This window comes from Macrosteles quadrilineatus, unplaced genomic scaffold, assembly GCF_028750875.1.
Source record: "Macrosteles quadrilineatus isolate MER2022 unplaced genomic scaffold, UCM_ALF_1.0 Scaffold_1__1_contigs__length_201487025, whole genome shotgun sequence".
Taxonomy (NCBI): domain Eukaryota; kingdom Metazoa; phylum Arthropoda; class Insecta; order Hemiptera; family Cicadellidae; genus Macrosteles; species Macrosteles quadrilineatus.
Genome location: NW_026542594.1, coordinates 88,411,560 through 88,431,601, shown reverse-complemented (window position 1 = coordinate 88,431,601; position 20,042 = coordinate 88,411,560). Strand labels below are relative to the sequence as shown.

Genomic DNA, 20,042 nt, shown 5'->3' with positions numbered 1-20,042 from the left:
ACCAGCTACAATAGTAGTGAATAAAGTAAGGAACTGGTCTCATATTCAAACTTGCTTGGTTGTGACGGAGACCTTAATTTACTGACAACCCTCAAACTTTACATTCATTATTGCAACATTTTTTATGTATGCCTACCGTTATCCCATTTCTATATGTAGTAAATATATTTATTTTAAAACCACTTGTATGACAAACTTATTAACAATTTTTTTTACATGTTAACTGTAAAAAAATCATGTGATGAAATAGTATATTTCGTTTTAAGAGTAGAAAGTGACTAATTACATATTTGAGACCATGTTTGAACTGTGAGATTTATCGAGCACTTTAAATGGTCGAGAATATGTATTGACCCACTTTCACTCTGTTTTGAACATTACTTTTTGCTACACTACAAAGAATAATTATTTTCTTCATTACAAAACTCATAGAATTTTTTAGGTTATGCCTTTAATTTAAAGTTAATATTTACTTTAGTTGTTGAAAATTGAAACAGTTGATAAAACAGTAACAAATATTTGAAGTTGTTGACAGTGGAAAATTTTTGGTTGTAAACAATGTTACTTTCGGTAGTAAACAATAGACAGCTGTTGATATATGATTTTTCACGGGTTGTAAACACATAATGAAAACAGCTCAACTCATAGTACAGTGCAGTGAAAAAGATTTCACCCTTGTCATTATTGTTATTATTATAAGTTTCATATTATATTTAAATAACTATTTTACATTCTAGGTACTCAACTACTAAGATAGGTTTTAACACAGATTTTACGTTGTATTATAACAGAATAAATGTGGCAGTTTTGGAGCAGTATTCCTTAAGCAAGTTAAATTGAAACATAAACACTGGCCACAAAATTAAGAAATATGAGGATAGTAGCTTTGGGGTTTTGTATTACTACCAATATTTATTCTTGTACAGGTAGCCTATAGTGTTGTACCTTTTTGGTAGGTTTTTCATTCCAAACATCCTCCATGTTGTACAGATCATCTGCTCCATAGTTATCTAAACCTCCCATGTGGTTCTTGTTCAGTTCGTTCAGCATATCTTCTGTCAGTGCAACAGGCTGCTTCTTCTTGGCACTATTGTGTCGGTTCACCAACTGAAGAAAAAAACATTCATTATAACTATTCTTGTAAATTGAACGGAAATTAAGGACAAACTTCAATAAAATGCACTGTCATTTTACTTCCCTACATAAAATAAAAAAATGATGCGTAAACAAATAAATGACCTATGTCAGATTTTAATGAGATAAGTACCAATAAGAAAGCTATGAAAATAATATTCAAGGAGATTTAATAAATTAAATCTTGGTTAGAGAAACTGTTAACCATGCAACATCATGAAAACATAAAATCAAGTAGTTTGTTGTGTCTGTTGAGTTAAAAAAAGTACTTCCTTCTATAAAAGAACAAAGTTGTTTGTTTATTCAAACGTAAAGGACGTTGTTTGATAAATATTCAATTTTTCATAATATCATAATGAGTTTTGCATTACAAAATTTACAATGTGTAGGAAATTTCTGTTTTAAATTGTTATTTTAAAACACGATCAAATTCTTTTCTGTTTAAAATTTAAAAGTATTTGATTAATTCTATTTTGTTGAAGATCAATGCAATATTATACTAACCACTGTAACCCCAAAGATGATAACAAACAGTAGGGACGCCAGACCAATGACAATGACAGCGATGGCCCACTGTGGCAGAAGAACATCTTCCTCTGCCATTCCTACAGTTGGAATTACTTGCTTGGGCAAAACTGCAAAAAGGTGATTATTCTGAGTTATGTAGCTCATATTGATATTATTAAACAGCGATGGCCCACTGTGGCAGAAGCACATCTTGCCATGCTGGTGACTAAATAACAACAACATATAAGCAGATTATCAAAACAAATGGAAGAAATTCCAATCACATGTTTCATTTACAGTGTAGGGTGAAAAAAGAGGGGTCTGACTTACGAGAGGTATAAATGAGGCAACGATAACATCATAGTTTAGCTCAAAATTCCTCCGTGAACAGTGCTGTAGTCGAGAGCACAGCACGTAATTTTTATTTCACTATTAGTTTTGCCAACAGTGTCATTTGGAGGCTTCTGATTGGCTTCTGATCCATGACGTCATACTTAATTATAAAATTAAGAAAAAATATAAAGTTTATCTTATAGTTTTTTTATTATAAAATTAAACTGTCATAACCTAACCAAACTTGCTGATGATGAAAAAATCGAATAATGGTTTACTAATAAAAAAATTGTTCTGTTCATAAAGTAAAATTATAAATACCTCAAATTCTAACAAAAGATGTACTACAGTTAAGAAGTAATCACATTAAGCTAAATCGTTGACAAAAGGTTAATGCTATCGGTGGGAATCGATCCAGCTACCTTCAGTTCATCAGCCAGGAACTCTTCCACTAAATGACCGAGGCCGATGGCTTTATATCCTATCGTTACAGTAATGGTGTTCCCTCAAGAGAAGACATCTGACACTGACAGCTGACATCATCAAAGGCTCTTCTATACCTACCTTGAGTAAATACCAAAAAAGAAAAGTTTGCACAATACATATTTCTGGTAGAATTTTAGACCACGGGGGGGCGACCTCTAGTTTCAATGAAAATAAAACCTAGTTTTTAATAAACACAATAGGATTCACTAAAAATATTTTATTTTTTCAGTTTTCAATGTAAAATATTAGGTAAGAAAATTGTAATGTATTTCAAAACTAAACATACCAACAAAATCTGTGAACTTGGGGTCGACAATGAACTTGCCCATCTTGAACTCAGAAGTGTTATGAGCCTTGAGAGTGTCTCCACCAGACAATGCTTCCTGGGCTACAGTGGCCTCCTGTAGGGCTTCATGGAACAACCTCCTCATGTCTGCTGTAGAGACTGTACGTCCCAGGTCTGTCAACTCTACAAAGTAGTCCACCAACACACTGCCCTCACTGGAACAACAACACACACATGACACATTCATAAACTGCTGGGCTACTCCGTGTTCTACTCCTAAAACATCAGGACCCTTAACACACTAATTTATTCTTTAATTTATTTTCTCACTTTTTAGTAATATTTATGGCTATACTAAAGCGAAATCTAAATTTTCAGATCCTTATGTCAATTTTTTAAATAAAAACCAAAAAGGTGCTTTGTGTACATGAAATACCACCTTCACTGTTGCTAGAACAGTTGACCCATTTTGCATGACAATAAGCATGATGTTTTTAGTAATATTAGTATCAGCAGAACCATCTCCTTTACAGTAAGTATTATAAGTTGAATACAAAAAACATTCATTAAAAAAAATATTACCACTGTTACTGATCCTTTTCAAGTAGCTAATACTTTTAATGATTATTTCATTAATATTACAAAGGAATCGTTAACGGGCAATAGTTTTGGTTCTGCCAATGAAAATTGTAGTCAAAGAGATAGGAATAATATCAAAAATGCTTTCCATTTATTACCAGTTGATGAAAAAGAAATACTAACCATTATTCAAAATCTAAACAACAAACATGCTAGTGGTTATGATGAAGTGCCTATTAAAGTGATTAAACATGTTGATAAAGCTATTGTTAAGGTCTTAGTTCACTTATTAAACTCATCTTTTGTGTCAGGTATATTCCCATCAAAACTTAAAATTGCAAAAGTTATTCCTATACACAAAAGAGATTGTCCAAAAAATCTGTCAAATTACAGGCCACTGTCACTTTTACCCACAATTTCAAAAATTTATGAAAAATCTGTCTATACTAGATTAATGTACTTTCTCGAAAGTAACCGCTTAATTAATGGCACCCAACATGGATTTAGGGCTGGAAAGTCGACCAAAACAGCAACTGTTCAATTTATTGAGTCCATTATTGATGCCATTTGATAGGGGTGAAAAATGTATTGGACTATTTATGGACCTAAAAAAGGCATTTGATAGAGTCTGTCGTGGTACCATGGTTAAAATTTTGACACAGTTTGGTATTAAAGGCAAAGCACTTGATTGGTTCAGATCATATCTAACCGATAGGCAACAGTTTGTTGAAATAGCTTCTACAACTGGCGGAAAACAAATAAAAAAATAAATTCTAAAAAACACAGTGTATAAAATTTGGAGTCCCACAGGGGTCAATATTAGGCCCATTATTATTCATTATACACATAAATGGAATTAATGATATATTGGTTGATCAGAATGCCAACAAAGTAGTTTTGTATGCTGATGATTTAAATTTGAAAGTTTCAGGACAAACTGATGAACATATTAAAAGATCTGCAGAAGAAGAGTTAAATAACATAGTTAAATTTTTGAAAAATCTAAACTTACAGATAAATTTAAATAAAACAAACTTTATAAATTTTAATACAAATAAGAACCGAAATGGTTTTTCAACAGAAATAAAATTAAATGACAACATTATTTCAGAAGTAAGGGATGCAAAATTTTTGGGTTTAATTATGGATTGCAATTTAAACTGGAATAAACATATTAACAAAGTTAAAGGAAAGATGAATTCAGGAATTTATGTCCTTAAAAGATTATCTAAATTCTGAGATTTAGCAACTTTAAAAGTAATATATTTTAGCTTAATTCACTCACATTTGGCATATAACATTTGTGTATACGGAGCAACAACTCACAAAAACTTAAAAAAGATATTGAAACTCCAAAAGAATTGTATAAGAATCATGCTAGGTTTGAAGTACAAGGCTCATGTAAAGGATAGGTTTAGTGAACTGGGAATTTTGTCAGTATTTGATTTATATATATATACATATGAATGTGTTATGTATGTGAAACAAAACATGACTAATACTAGTTTTCTTGGGCATAATCATACTTATAATGCTAGGCACAAAAATGATTTGAAATTAGAAACACATAGATTAGAACTAAAAAAATACCACATATAAGGGTGCCAAATTCTTTAATAGATTGCCCGAAAGTTTGAAAAGTGAGACTAACATTAAGAAATTCAATAAAAATTTAAAGGCATTCATGATTGAGAATACTTGTCATTCAATTAATGAGTTTTGAAATAAAATAAGTTAAATGGCGTTGTTGGTAAAGTTTGTTGGTAAAAATGTGTACTGTATTATACTTGTAAATAGATTAATTTTAATGTACTTATTTTTATTTCTTAGAAATAAGATCTGACACCATTCATTGTACATAAATTGTACATATTATGAATAAAGACATATTTGATTTGATTTGATTTGATTTGAGTAACGCCTGTGTATTATGTTAAGCCAAATTTGGACCGTTTGGTGTTTACAGTAGCACATTTGCAACTGATGTAATGTAAATTCTAACAAAGGAATGTGTGGAACTAATTATTTCTATTATTAGAATCGCGGGAAATATGAATACAGAAATTATTGTGTAGCAATTAAATAAACTTGACAATCCGTTATTGTATTGAACTTTTCCAAAATAGATCAAAATGTAATACAATCATGAACTGATGTACGGTACATTAAAAAAAAGTAACCTCAATCACATATAATATTAAATGGCTAGTGATTGTGATGTATTTTGAAACCAAGTTTCCTTATGGGTTGTAGATGAGTACTTAAACATAATTCCGTCATGGCTCTACCACCATCTCCATTCACCAGGGTTCTTAAATTATACATGTTACCGTTTTGGTCATTAAATTGTCAGCACAGTCTGGTGACATAAACAGATCTATTTATATGAATTTTAAACAATATCTTTTAGACAATTGTAATTGTAATTAGGGCCTAGTTACAGTATAATATGACCGAAAAAAGAACAAATAAATAAAGGATTGCCTTAACAACTCAAGGAAACATTGAGTTTAGTTTGTATTTATGAATTGTCACATTTAATAATATGTCGCTTGTGGAACCTTAAAACATTTTAGACTTATGCCTCGGCAAAATATCATGCCAGGAAATCTATGTATAAAATAAGTTTCTTTATGCTGACCGAAATCAATGTATAGTTTGAGTGTGCAATGAAGTAAATGTAAAATTGAAAAATGAATTAGAAGCAAACCACGGTGGAATGAAGAGTTGAGAATTCCCTCCAGAACACGATGTGCTCAAAGAAGATTAAAGTTAGAAACTTTTCTATTTCTTAGGAATCTTGGTCTAAATAATCGAGCAGCAATTTAAAAATCAATTATTTTTTTTTATTAATTGCATTAATAATAATTATATAGATTAATAGTGGCTATATAGTTATGTTACAGGTGTGAAAATTGTGGATCTTGATATTTAGAAGACCATTATATAACTATTAACTCTTACCCTTTCCATTACTTGATAATATCCAACAGTCAAATCTAGATGAAGAAATGTTAAGTTAAATACTGGTCAGGAACAATAGAAAGTATAGAGGGAATTATTGTGTGTTATTGGATGGAAACAACTGTTACCCACCACATATTACTTACCTAAAGGCGTCGATTGTAATTTTCTTGTACCACCGACTAAGGGCCTCTGAACTGCTGTACACGCTTTCCAGCTAAAACAAATACATTCTAATCGGTCTATTTTATAACAATTATCAAGAAGGAAATAAATTTGCAATCAAGTGATTTAATCTTTAATTCGTCATTCAAGTAAAGGGCTCCAATGTCATTCATGGTTAATATGTACAATAAACATTGTTGTACTCATTCCCAAGTTTTCGCACATTATATTTAATATGGGGAGATATATTTCACTATAATTACTTTTAATTCATGGATTCAGAATAATCACACAACAACTTACATCAAAACCTCTTATTCAATCCTTCCCTTGTTCTGTTGTGTTAAAGTATTAAACTTGAAAATTGAAAATGTGTTTGATAACCAATTAACTGAATTTAATTAGTAACTTCTGGGTGTATAGGTTTTTCCTGACCTGATCCTGGACCTCATTGGCTAGAGTCTGCCACTCCTGGGTGTTATGATCGAGCAGTTCTGGCATCCACGAGGCACCTCCCACCAGTTTGATGGTTGCTGCCAGGTCGCAGTCCTGTGTACACATGCCAGGGGTCGTGGGAGCAGCAGTGGTTGTGGTAGTAGTAGTTGTGGTGGTCGTGGTAGATGTACTACTACTGGGAGTGAAGTTCTCCACACTTGCCGTCTTTGCCGCAGCCAAGATCTTCTCAATTGATATTGGTGTAGTCGACACCGTGGGCCACCCTGTAAATTCTGTTGTGGCCCTGGAATTATACAAGAATTTTTGAGTTGTACCTTTGACTATTAGACATTCCATCCCCATGTTAAAGTTATAGCCAGGTTTTTAATAAAATTTGTCTTAATTGATGTGAGCCACCTACAGATTGCGCTGATCTAAATTACTGATTTCTGCCGATTACACAATGGTTTTTACCAAGTCAAACTGATGGAATGACTTATTATGAGCTATAGCAGCTGTTGTGACCCAGCAACTATGTCAGTAACAAAAAATAAGGTACAAAATAGAAATAGAGTTTTAGGCACTAGCGCAATCTGTGTCTGGCTCACACAACTACATTCTTTTTTAGTAAAAAATTTGCGACAGCTGATCCGTATAGATGGGATGTGGTCATGGTGGAAGGAAAAAACATAGGTGTGCTATTCCCACATATTCTGACGTCACTCGGATTGCAAACAAAAGATCATCTGATTGTAACTGTCAAATTTAGTATGTATTTGTTTTTATTTGATTGTTATTGTTTTCATAATAATAAAAACAATAACAGCCAAATCAAAACAAATACATATACTGATTTGACAGTTATAATCAGATGATCTTTTGTTTGCAATCCGAGTGACGTCAGAATATGTGGGAATAGCACACCTATGTTTTTTCCTTCCACCATGGGATGTGGTTGTACTTAATATGTAGTTAACATATATAATGTAAGAGTCTATATATGTTTTACAATGTTTAGTACCAGATTGATACATCTTTGTGCAGTATCTAGCAACACCTTGGCTGCTAAGGTTTAAAATGTAGGAACAGACAATATATCTTTTTTGTAGTCAATCAATCAAAATAACTACTTGACTACCGTACCTCAAATACTACCAAACGAAAATGTATTGAATACAACCATACTGTGTATAAGTTTTTTAATTAATAAATAAAAAATGTATTGATAAAAAATAAGATTTTATAAAAATGACTAAGCCTGGTGTAGCATTATTCTTTTACTAAGAAAAAACTTAAAAGTGTTGTTACCTTGTTGGCCATCCTTTCTGGATCTTGGGTTGAACAGGACCAATGCCTCCGGCTGATTTGCTGCTGGAGTTTGATCTTGAGGGAGGTTTACGGCCACCCCCTGGTCTGCTTGGGAACACTACCTTCAGTCCGTTGCTGGAGGTTGTTGTTTCATCTGCAGGTGGTGTCGTGCTGGGTGAATTGGATTTGGTGATATTATTTTGGAATCCAGGAGGTAATAGAGATGAAACATCTTTAAATTTGACTTTGTTCAAAATAGAATCCAAAACAGATGTTGATGCTTCTTTGGGCTCCTCTGTTGTCAATTTATATCCTGGAGGCAAAAGAGCAGATATATCTATTTTCTCTGGTTTAGGTATATCACCTTCTTCATTCTTAGGCTTGTATCCTGGAGGCAAAAGAGCGGATATATCTATTTTATCTGGTTTAGGTATATCACCTTCTTCATTCTTAGGCTTGAATCCTGGTGGCAAAAGATTGCTTGGAATATTGAAGTTAATTTTTGGAACTTTAGGTACTTTGGGATTTTCATCACTAGAATCCGAAGTTTTGTTAGGTTTGTAGCCAGGAGGAAGGAAACCACCAACCTCTTGGAAAGATACTTTACTTAAAATACTTTCAATACCTTTAGGTTTGTCTAGTGTGCTTTCTGTGGACGGCTTGTAATCAGCTGGAAGTAATCCTGATATATCGGCAGTTTTTATTTTATTGGGAAAGCCTGAAGAATCATTTGACCTGGCCCCACCTGTCCTAGTAGAGTTGGTCTTTACAGGTTCATCTCCTTGCATATCAGCATTCGATTCTGTTGTTGTTGTGGTCGTGATCCCTTTTTTAGGAGTAAACGAATTTCTTACTTTAAATCCTGGAGGTAGTAAACCAGTTAGATCATCAAACTGAATACTATCTATAATCGAAGGCTTCTTTGTCACTCCTGGTTTGGGACTTGGCTTAGGTCGAGCAGTCGTTCTTCTATTTGATGGGTTGAATTTTCTGATTACCACAGGTGGGGAGCTTCCTGTGGTCGGTTCAGGTGTTGTTGTAGTGGTCGTGGTCGTAGTCGTTGTTGTAGTTGGTGATGTTGAAGTCGTAGTTGAAGTGGAATTTTCTGAAGTCATTTCAGGAAGAACCTCCAGAGGTCTAAATCCACCACTAAGAATGCCACTGGACAGTTCTGACTGTACTCTATCAAGCTTATCAATTATACTTTCAGTTGATGGTACAGAGTTAGCTACTACTTGTGAAAGTGATTCGTTTGATTTCATTTCAGCTTGATCTATGTTAGTGTTTTTGGGAAGTATATCTGAGTAATTACTTGATATCTTTGACGTAGTATTATCTGTATTTTGAGGTACAATTGTGGTAGTAACACTTTCTTTTATTTTAGAATCTAAAGTGGCATCTTTTGAAGCCAGAGATTTTGAGCCAAGAGGTTTTGGAGACTCTTGCTGTGTTATACTTCCTGGGAGAAATCTTGCCCCCGAAACACTTCGGCTAGTTTGGACGGATGCAACAATTACCCAGCTTTCTGTTGGATGCTCCTCTTCTTCTTCTCCAGCTTTGGGCATTTCTGCACTCGGAGGAGCTTTAACTTGGTCATTGTGTGATGTTATAGGACGATCAGTCTGGTTTTCTGGATGTTCTGTTTGTTGGTTTTTGTTATTTTTTATTGATAAAGTTCTGTTGACTGTTGAAAGGGGTTTTGCAGTCACATCTTGATGTTGATCTTGATGTTGATGGATGGGTTGTTCGGTTTGAGGTTGCTCTGAAAGATCAATAGAGCCACTATCAACAAAGTCTCGGAAGTTTTCATCAGATACTAAAACATGATCATGGTTCATAGTAAGGACATCAAAACTTGAATTTCTTTCTCCATTAACTTTTTTATCTATTGTTTTACTGTCCTCATGACTCCTACTTCCCGAGTGGTTTGATATCGGCACTTCTTCTAATTCAACATAAGCATCGTTAGGACCATTTACATCATCTAAAATGTCTGATGAGTATTCATAATCTATTGCATCTGTATCTTCGTCTTCCAAAAATGTGTGGTCTTGGTTGTTTTCTGGGCTAAGTCTATCATTCTGGTTCTTTATGCTAAATCTATTCACTTCAGGGTTCGAAAATGGTACCTGGGGCGATGAAGACGGAGAAACAATTGTCTTTTTCTCCACTGGTCGTCCAAATTCCTGCGAATATTCTTTAATATTCACAGCTTCATCTGGGCTTTCTGTAGAAGTTGAACTAAATCTAACATTTGATGTTCTGAACCTACCACTATTGATAGTAGCTCCAGTTCGATTTTTCTGCCTCCTATCAGGTAAACTTGCTGGGGATGGCGGTGTATAAGTAGTGGGTTTAATTCTAATATTGTTGTATTTATTCCTAAGAGTTGTAATAAGGAAGGGTGTTTCTGTAGCTACAACTGGTTTTGAAGAAGTTTTAGGGATTGCGGGTGTGCCTCTAGGGAATTCAGGATTTTTCCTGATTTTAAGAGGTGTGTCTGTCGAAATGGGCTCTACTTTATTAACTACTTTCCTTCTCAAATTTTGATCTCCTCGCTTCTTTTCCTGGAATTTTGTAAATATATCAATAGGTGAGCTTGATGCTGCAGTTCGAGGTAGACCTTCTTCTTTGTCTAAGTTTTGATCTACAAATACATTGAGTGAGAGATCATCTTCCTGCTCCTCAGTAATTGGTCGAATAATTTCTGGCCTTTTAGATTTCCTACTTTCGGATAATGGTGGTGCACTTAAAGATGACTGTACTTGTTTCCACCTATTACTGGGGAATTGTTCTGATACTTTAGGATGCTGAACATTGACATAGCTTTGAGTTGTTCGGCCTGTTTCATCTTCTGAATTTTGGATCCCAATGAATGCATTTTCGAATTGGCTCTGAAATGTAGGTTTCTGAATATTAGGCAGACTTTGAAATCTGTTTGAGTGTCCTAAAGAGGATCCTCTAAAAGAAAACCCTTGTGAGTTTGAATTATCTTGAGAAGAGTCAAAATGCTGAAAGGGTTGAGGTAGATGTTGATTAGTATGGACAAATTGTGTCGGCCTTGATGTGAACTGTTCAAAATGTTGTAGTGAAGATGATCTGCCGGGTGGAAACTGAAACTGAGAAGGTTGTATTGGCTGGAACTCGCTTTGCTGGGAATTCTGTGGTGATGTCCTGAAGGGGTCGAACCCTCCACTCGTCTGTGGTGAGAAGAAGCTCGACAACTGCTGCTGGGTCTGCAGAGATGGCTGCTGGAAAGGCAGGTACCGAGCATTCTGACCAGCTCCATTGAAAAAGAAGTCTTGGCCTGCAACAAAAACGACAATTTATTAACTTTAATAAGATTTTAAATGTTTTTAAAAGTGTACTTAAAGCCACAAATATAGCGCAAAAAATATTGAAACTACCGCTTAGTTAGATTGTCATAATCTTATTAATATGATAGTAAGCAGACGTAAGGATTTATGGTAACTCAGAGTTACAAATAGTTGTAACTTGTGAGTAATAAACATAGCCTACTTCGTAGTGAGTAGTAAATATATTTTTGGAAACTATAGAAGTGTACATATCTAAAGTATTTACAAAATATCATACAAATGTGCACATTTGTTTTCAAAACTATTAAAATCAGGTCAAATTAAAGGCTGGCTGAGCCTTAATCAAAAGATTTTAATTAACATGTTTTGACTTTTTGCTCTAATATCAGGTAATGAATAGACCGTTAAGAGTTTTGTTACACCCTATACTGAACATACGATTTTTAACATTGTTCATTTTGTTGATGTTCACAACAATCAAATGTGATGATTGTATAGCTAAACTAACAACCTCTTCCATTTTCTTAAATTTAAAATGGTTATGCACTCTTTAACTAATGCATAAAGTATACAAATACCAACACAGTTATTGTTTGCGAATAAGTAGACACAATAATTGACGTATTACAAGCTCAATATGTAGAACTGATTAGGTAAAATATTTGTTATTATTTTATTTTGTTATAAAATTTCTAGTTTATATTTGCCTCGTATCTTGGTTGTTGTTTGACTGATGCTGCTAACTCACTGCTCCGGTTCCCTAGCAACAACTAAACTACGCCCTCCCATTGATTATGCTCAGCAAAGATGCTTTTATGCACTGGGTATAGCCTCCACGCATTGGTTATGTTTATAAACATCCCTAGTTCAACAATATGACTAATGCCAAAACAGTTTGATGCCGTTTTTGTCCCAAATACCATGCTCGCAGAAAAGTAGGCTAGCTACAATAGACACAACTCAACTTTTATAAATTGATTGCAATCATGTTTATTGTCGTGTTAAGTTTTTTTAGGTGAGAAAGTTGTTTTTGTAAGGAAATTCATAGTTTTGCCGTGGTTTTTTTACCTGATGTAAAAAAAAACAATATTTTTTTGAAATAAAAAAATTAACATTAGCGAAGAACAACGATTACCGGTAGGCAAAGATCATAAGACCAGTTTTACCGTTCAAAACTAAGGGTTATATCAAAATCTTCTAGCTTACCCAGGTGTGTTTTTTAATTTGTGTTTTTGGCTATTTAATTTAGAAGCTGTTTTATAATACAAAATAGAAGAATAGCTCCTAAATTAAACTGTACATATTTTATCTGGTTGTTATAATAAATTTTATGTGCCATTTTTGTAAAATAAATAGTACCTAAATGATGTTGTAAGAAAATGTGTTTTTTATTTTTATGGATAATTTGCTTATGAAAACAATTTTACGTAGGTAATTTAGAAACATCTTTTATAGTATGCTCCAATAAGGAATGCTGCTTACATCTTTACAAAGAGGAGAGAAGCAGCATGGGTAGTATTGCACTTGCACATTATGATGACGTGGAAATTTCCATTTTTACATTTAATTAGTTTTTGAAATGTTATTAAACATGCAATAGCTCCAGGATTTATTCATGGATTGAATAACTTAAGTATTTTTGAAGACAAAGGAAGTTATAGAAAAAAAATCAGAAACAGTATGGTAAAGGCAATAAAGTAATTTAGCTCTGCTCCCTGATTCTACCTTGCACGGCGAGAAAACTTTACACAACTTACACGGTTTTTACACTAACAGGGAAATTAATTAAATTAATTAACGTAAAATTTAATTTACGATGTCAACTCAATTAGAATAGGCAGTTGATTAACACCAACTGGCCTATTTAAAAACAGTACCGGGGGACCAAGGACCAAGCCTTGCTCAGTTCTGTTAATTGGTTTAAATCGTTAAAACAATATTGTTAACAGACACATTTTATAATTTACGAAAAAACATTTTTATTACAAACTATAGACGTTTGATCGCTGAATAATGTAAAAGTATAAAATTTAACAAAAATAAAATACACTTTAATGATCTTGCTTAAGTTTAAGTGCTACTCGCACAGCATTTTTCTCCCTTTTAGTCATTGAAACCCGTTGTTCGACTTTTACGCTCACCGATGACAGCAGATGAAAATATGATATAAAAAATTATATTTGTTTTGAAATGACTTGTTATAACTAAGTTTTCGCAACTTCTAAAGAAATTGAGATTCTGTCTGTTATTTTTTTCATTGGGATTTAGCATACGGCAATAGTTATGCAAAACCCCCAGATGTTATTAATTTACTTGGATTATTCTTATGGTATGATCAAATTTATTTCTGCTCCTGTAATTTTCCGATCTTAAACTCCATAAGTCCAGTGCTAAGTCTTTTGAGTCCAGTGCTAAGTCTTTTTAAATACATTTAGTTAGACCATCCCTAAACCATCAGATATTGCTCATAAACGCACGAGATTAAGCTCTCTGGAAGGGGTGTCATTAACGTACTATAAAAGTAGTGTTTGCTTAAACCAAATGTTTTATTTCATCAAAACCATCAATAAATTAAACGCTTTTGTGTCAAACTTCAATGCAATTTATTTAGAAAGAGTCATAAAAATACGATTATTTATGATTATTATTGATTATTTATGAAGTGTGATTTATTTCTCGTTACTACATTACTTAACTACATTCCCATGCATTTTTCAGGTTACATTTGGATAGTTCAGTTATTTTTAGGCATTGATATCTGTAAGGGTTGTAGTTCTGTTAATAGGTAATCATTATACCGTCAAATAAGCTTCTTGGTATCACATTAAGTTTTAAAGGTGAGTTATTTTAAGTTGTTTTGAATTTTTATAGTAGAAAGTAATTTTCTCTCATTTTGATTCAGTCCTAGGTAAAAAGCATAAGGCCTAGTTTGTTAAAGTAGCTGCAGTAGTTTTGCAGTAGGCCTACAGGGACTCCACTTATAGATTCGTCTGAAATTGGATTGACATTTGTCAATTTGAAAGCAACTATTTAGTATATGATTTCATTTTTTTTTTTCAATTATGAATACTGAAGAGAATGTTTGTAAAATCTACAATAGTTGTTATTAGTTAGTTGTAAAAAGATTTATTCAACCATAGTTATCTATCTTATAATTTAGTGCATTAAAAATAGTAATTTCCACTTTCTTACATTTACAATCAACTCTGTTCTACGGTTGAACCAGAAATAGAAGTTATCCGTTCTGGAAAAAGAATTATGAATAGTTACATCAATTTCCGTGGGTCTGTCTGCTCACAATAGTGTTGCCGAGCGACACGTGTCACGTGCGCTATTATGAATATTGTTACGTACCGTACAAGTGACGGAAGTGCTGCACTCTGTCAGAGTTTCTCGACGTGAAGGGTTGAATTAGTCATGCCCGGATTACCTTAATTGAGTCCACGATGAACTCCCAAATGGAAGCCGTCGCGCTTGTGTTTGAAATTGCATTAACGGATTAACTGGAACCCTCCATTTACTAGATTATATTTGGTATTGCATGTAAATGTAAATCGTAAGAATAAGAATGCTTACCACAGATTTAATTAACCCTAAATATAATTTAACTAACCCTGAATAAAAAATAGATACAGTATCGTCATTGTGGATTTTGTTATTGCGATTTTATTTGAAGCATAGTATGCATTATGCCTATACTATATCACTACTCTTTTTTTAGCGAAACCCATATGGATACTGCGTAACAGAAGTTTTTATGTTCATTATAATTTAAATTATCGAAGTAAGATAGTAATTGGATAAGTGTTGAAATTATTAAAATTAGCAGGCTATTTAAATTATCAAAATAGCATAAGCAAAGTATTTTTGAAAATGAGTAAAAACATAAAATGCAAAATTTCAGTGAAAGTCAAATGGAGAGATGGTTTGGTTGGAATGAAAATCAGACGTAGACATTTCATTTAAATATTTGTTTAAATCTGCCCAATGTTTCAAAGAGAATAAAAAGATGTAACAAGGAAAATGTAGGAGGACCGTGACACCGGGTGATAGCGGTGTAAATCATGAGCTCAAATAGTCCCTTGTTCATTCACCTCATCACCTGCTCATTTGTCCTCACCTCTCGTTATCAGGGTTGCCACTCGCCGATCGCGAGGGTCGTCATCAGAACTGCTCGTATGGGGTTGTCACTTGCCGATCGCGAGGGTCGTCATCAGAACTGCTCGTATGGGGTTGTCACTTGCCGATCGCGAGGGTCGTCATCAGAACTGCTCGTATGGGGTTGCCACTCGCCGATCGCGAGGGTCGTCATCAGAACTGCTCGTATGGGGTTGCCACTCGCCGATCGCGAGGGTCGTCATCAGAACTGCTCGTATGGGGTTGCCACTCGCCGATCGCGAGGGTCGTCATCAGAACTGCTCGTATGGGGTTGTCACTTGCCGATCGCGAGGGTCGTCATCAGAACTGCTCGTATGGGGTTGTCACTACTTGCCGATCGCGAGGGTCGTCATCAGAACTGCTCGTATGGGGTTGCCACTACTTGCCGATCGCGAGGGTCGTCATCAGAACTGCTCGTATGGGGTTGTCACTTGCCGATCGCGAGGGTCGTCATCAGAACTGCTCGTATGGGGTTGCCACTACTTGCCGATCGCGAGGGTCGTCATCAGAACTGCTCGTATGGGGTTGTCCCTACTTGCCGATCGCGAGGGTCGTCATCAGAACTGCTCGTATGGGGTTGTCACTACTCTCCGATCGCGAGGGTCGTCATCAGAACTGCTCGTATGGGGTTGTCACTACTTGCCGATCGCGAGGGTCGTCATCAAAACTGCTCGTATGGGGTTGTCACTACTTGCCGATCGCGAGGGTCGTCATCAGAACTGCTCGTATGGGGTTGTCACTACTTGCCGATCGCGAGGGTCGTCATCAGAACTGCTCGTATGGGGTTGTCACTACTCTCCGATCGCGAGGGTCGTCATCAGAACTGCTCGTATGGGGTTGTCACTACTTGCCGATCGCGAGGGTCGTCATCAAAACTGCTCGTATGGGGTTGTCACTTATTGCCGATCGCGAGGGTCGTCATCAGAACTGCTCGTATGGGGTTGTCACTACTTGCCGATCGCGAGGGTCGTCATCAGAACTGCTCGTATGGGGTTGCCACTACTCAGTGGAACCAGGAATAGACTACTACCTCAATATGACTACTTTTCGACTGAGTAAATTGGATGGATAATCGAGGCTTGTACACTGTCCTCAACCTTCGTAGGAATAGTTTTGGATGTGACTTGAGAACAAGGTAAACAGCTGTTGACAAGCAACTGTCAGAACATGTAAACAAACTTAATACAGTTAGAAGTCCTATCTATTTCCTCGTCGACCAAAGTAGTTTGTATCTTAAGTGGCTTTTTAGTTTCGGTTTTCTCCATGAGTTGCCAAAAACAATCACCTGTTAATTTGAGGTTGTAGATGTTATCTTGGAATGATACACGGCGGATAACATCAACGTCGGATGTGACGGTCGACTTGTGTCTCCAGCCACGTATGGAAACACCGTACTGTAGTCTGTAGCCTTCACGAACAGTACGAGGTGGCTACTGGGAGAGTCGGCACATTGTTGCTTCAAAATATTATGAGAATATTTGTTTCGTTAAAAATCTGAACTATAACATAATATTTTTAAGAGTGCGTAAAATGGAGTATTAGAAAAAAAGTTATTTTTTACTTTTATTGTATTGTACATAAGGAAATGACAGTAGTGATGCGGTACTCATCTAACTGTGAAAATACCTTTCACATCGAAATTCTAGTTTATGAATAATTTAAATCTAAAAATGTAGTATATATTATAAATGTCCTATGTAGAAATGACTATGTTAGTTAACATTTGTAATATCACTAACAGTATTTTCGCCGTGGTAATATTATTCTAGTTACAATATATGGTAACGAGTGGTTGTGGTGTAGCGGCAGTAACAGTGGGCAAGCATGTAGTGTGTAGTGAGCATAGTGTGTATACTACTCTCAGGTGGCGAGTAAGATTAAGTAAAAAGGCTGGCGATGAATCACGCACTTGATGTGATTGATTGCGAGTGTTGTTCGTGGAGTGTAGTGTGTGTAGTGTGTATTGTATACTACTCTCAGGTGGCGAGTAAGATTAAGTAACAAGGCTGGCGATGAATCACGCACTTGATGTGATTGATTGCGAGTGTTGTTCGTGGAGTGTAGTGTGTGTAGTGTGTATTGTATACTACTCTCAGGTGGCGAGTAAGATTAAGTAACAAGGCTGGCGATGAATCACGCACTTGATGTGATTGATTGCGAGTGTTGTTCGTGGAGTGTAGTGTGTATAGTGTGTATTGTATACTACTCTCAGGTGGCGAGTAAGATTAAGTAACAAGGCTGGCGATGAATCACGCACTTGATGTGATTGATTGCGAGTGTTGTTCGTGGAGTGTAGTGTGTATAGTGTGTATTGTATACTACTCTCAGGTGGCGAGTAAGATTAAGTAAAAAGGCTGGCGATGAATCACGCACTTGATGTGATTGATTGCGAGTGTTGTTCGTGGAGTGTAGTGTGTATAGTGTGTATTGTATACTACTCTCAGGTGGCGAGTAAGATTAAGTAACAAGGCTGGCGATGAATCACGCACTTGATGTGATTGATTGCGAGTGTTGTTCGACAACCGCTGAGGTATAATTGATGGACTGTACGAACAATCATTTACAATAGTTAACACGTTATACATTAATCCGTCTAAGTAATGGTTGGCTCAGTGCGGTAGTGATGTCGTTCGAACATTGTTGAATACTAAATATAATACAGACCTACTGCAATAAAGACTTATTTGTTGATGGTGCTTTGTGGTATGGTATAGGATCTCGTATTATAATTTGGCATAGCATAACATTTCTGAAAGTATGTATGGACACAACTTAAATCCTAGTTGTAAAATTAGAACGGGACTCAAAGAGATTCTCAATGTAATAGTTTAAAAAGTTCACGTTGTAGAATAGAATCAAATAGGCATTAATCAAAAAGGTATAATAACTGAATGGTTCTTTGCCAAAGAGATATAACATCGATAGATTGACGTACGACAGGGAGGGATGCTTTATAACTTATCGATACCGAGTCTAAAACAATTGTATCGAATGTTTCAAGTAGGTATTTTGCCCCTGGGAAACTCGATATTTTTAAAGCAAATGCGGACTTTGTGTAATCCGATGCCCTCTGAAATACTGGAGGCAGATTAAAGATGGCGGATACTCAGTAAAGCCCACTTTAACACTGAGACGTATTGATTGTTTAAAACAAGCCGTTATCTCCCCTACTTGTCTAGATCAAGGAATGCTATAGAGAATGTTTTAAGTTTATAAGACAGAAATGAGTCCTTAGAACATAATTTTGTTTATAAAAGTATTCAAAGTATCGTCGGCGAATGGATATTCAGAGCAATTACAATGATATTCATATGCAAATGTAATTAACAAAAATGTTTTGTAAAAGCTTTGAAACGAAACGCTGGGATGCATCAGAATTAATGACCGCCACCAATGTGCTCCTTATATAAGTAGTATATATTTAGGAGAGGTTTTCATACATAGTAGTGATACGTTTATATTTTTAATAAATTATTCTACGCGGATTAGCACAATTTGTGTACGATGAAGAAAGTGGATGAAGGGAGTCTCTCCAGATGAAGATGACGACGTCATTGTTTCTCGTGTCTCGCGTAATCAAATTCGTCGTTATTTTTATGTGAAATTCGTCGTCGAAATTCGTGGTTATTTTTATGTGTGGTAGCCTAAGTACAAAGTTGATACGAGTCTTATCAAATCCCAGTTTTTGTCCGTTTGACTGTTATTGTCATTGTGTCAGTAACGTAAAAGAAGCCAATTTACTCATCCTATTTTGGGAAAACTAGAGGACCGATCAAGATTGAACTCTTATATATACACTATATTGTTTAAAAATTCTTAGTTTATCTCTTTGTACAAATAGGACTATTCTCACTCCTAAATTAGGTAGGCTAGAATAGTTAGTAAATTTAACAAAATGTTCTTTCTACAAAATTGAAATTGAGTTTTTCCTTTAAACGTTTTCATTGACGAGTGTTTGATCAACATTGCCCTACAGGGTATACCATGTTCGTAAAACAATAACAACATAAATAACAATAGCGAAGCTGCGATTCTGATGAAAATGGAACACAGCAATAGAAATAAAACTCAGATTTTAATTATCCCTTCGTCTCAGAATTGGAATACTAATACAATAATATAATCTTGCTACATAGAGCTAAGGTGGATACATTAGAAAAAAATAGCAATCCATGAGCCAAAAAGGAAAACGAGTCGATTTAAAGAGTCGTTCACAGAGCTTAGTCGCCCTCCGTTCGCACACCCTTCGCCTCACTCACAACCCTATATGACCGGAACTTTCCTTGGCCGCTTCTTTCCGGACACTTTTGAGTTGGGTATGGGCTTCTCTCTGTTTATCGTAGACATTTGTTATAACACAATTCTTCTCA

At 35.2% G+C, this 20,042-nt stretch overlaps 1 protein-coding gene across 1 annotated transcript in view; it reads right to left on the bottom strand.

Annotated features, from left to right (window-relative positions):
• Nucleotides 1-20,042, bottom strand: part of LOC128984816 (uncharacterized) — a 186,597-nt gene that overhangs the window by 4,168 nt on the left and 162,387 nt on the right. Inside the window, exons 2-7 of the mRNA XM_054404217.1 lie at nucleotides 8,198-11,504; nucleotides 6,890-7,193; nucleotides 6,436-6,506; nucleotides 2,747-2,961; nucleotides 1,639-1,769; nucleotides 946-1,107 (exon numbers count right to left, since the gene is read on the bottom strand). Coding sequence (XP_054260192.1) covers nucleotides 946-1,107; nucleotides 1,639-1,769; nucleotides 2,747-2,961; nucleotides 6,436-6,506; nucleotides 6,890-7,193; nucleotides 8,198-11,504 — 4,190 coding nt within the window. The remainder of the gene's footprint in view (nucleotides 1-945; nucleotides 1,108-1,638; nucleotides 1,770-2,746; nucleotides 2,962-6,435; nucleotides 6,507-6,889; nucleotides 7,194-8,197; nucleotides 11,505-20,042) is intronic.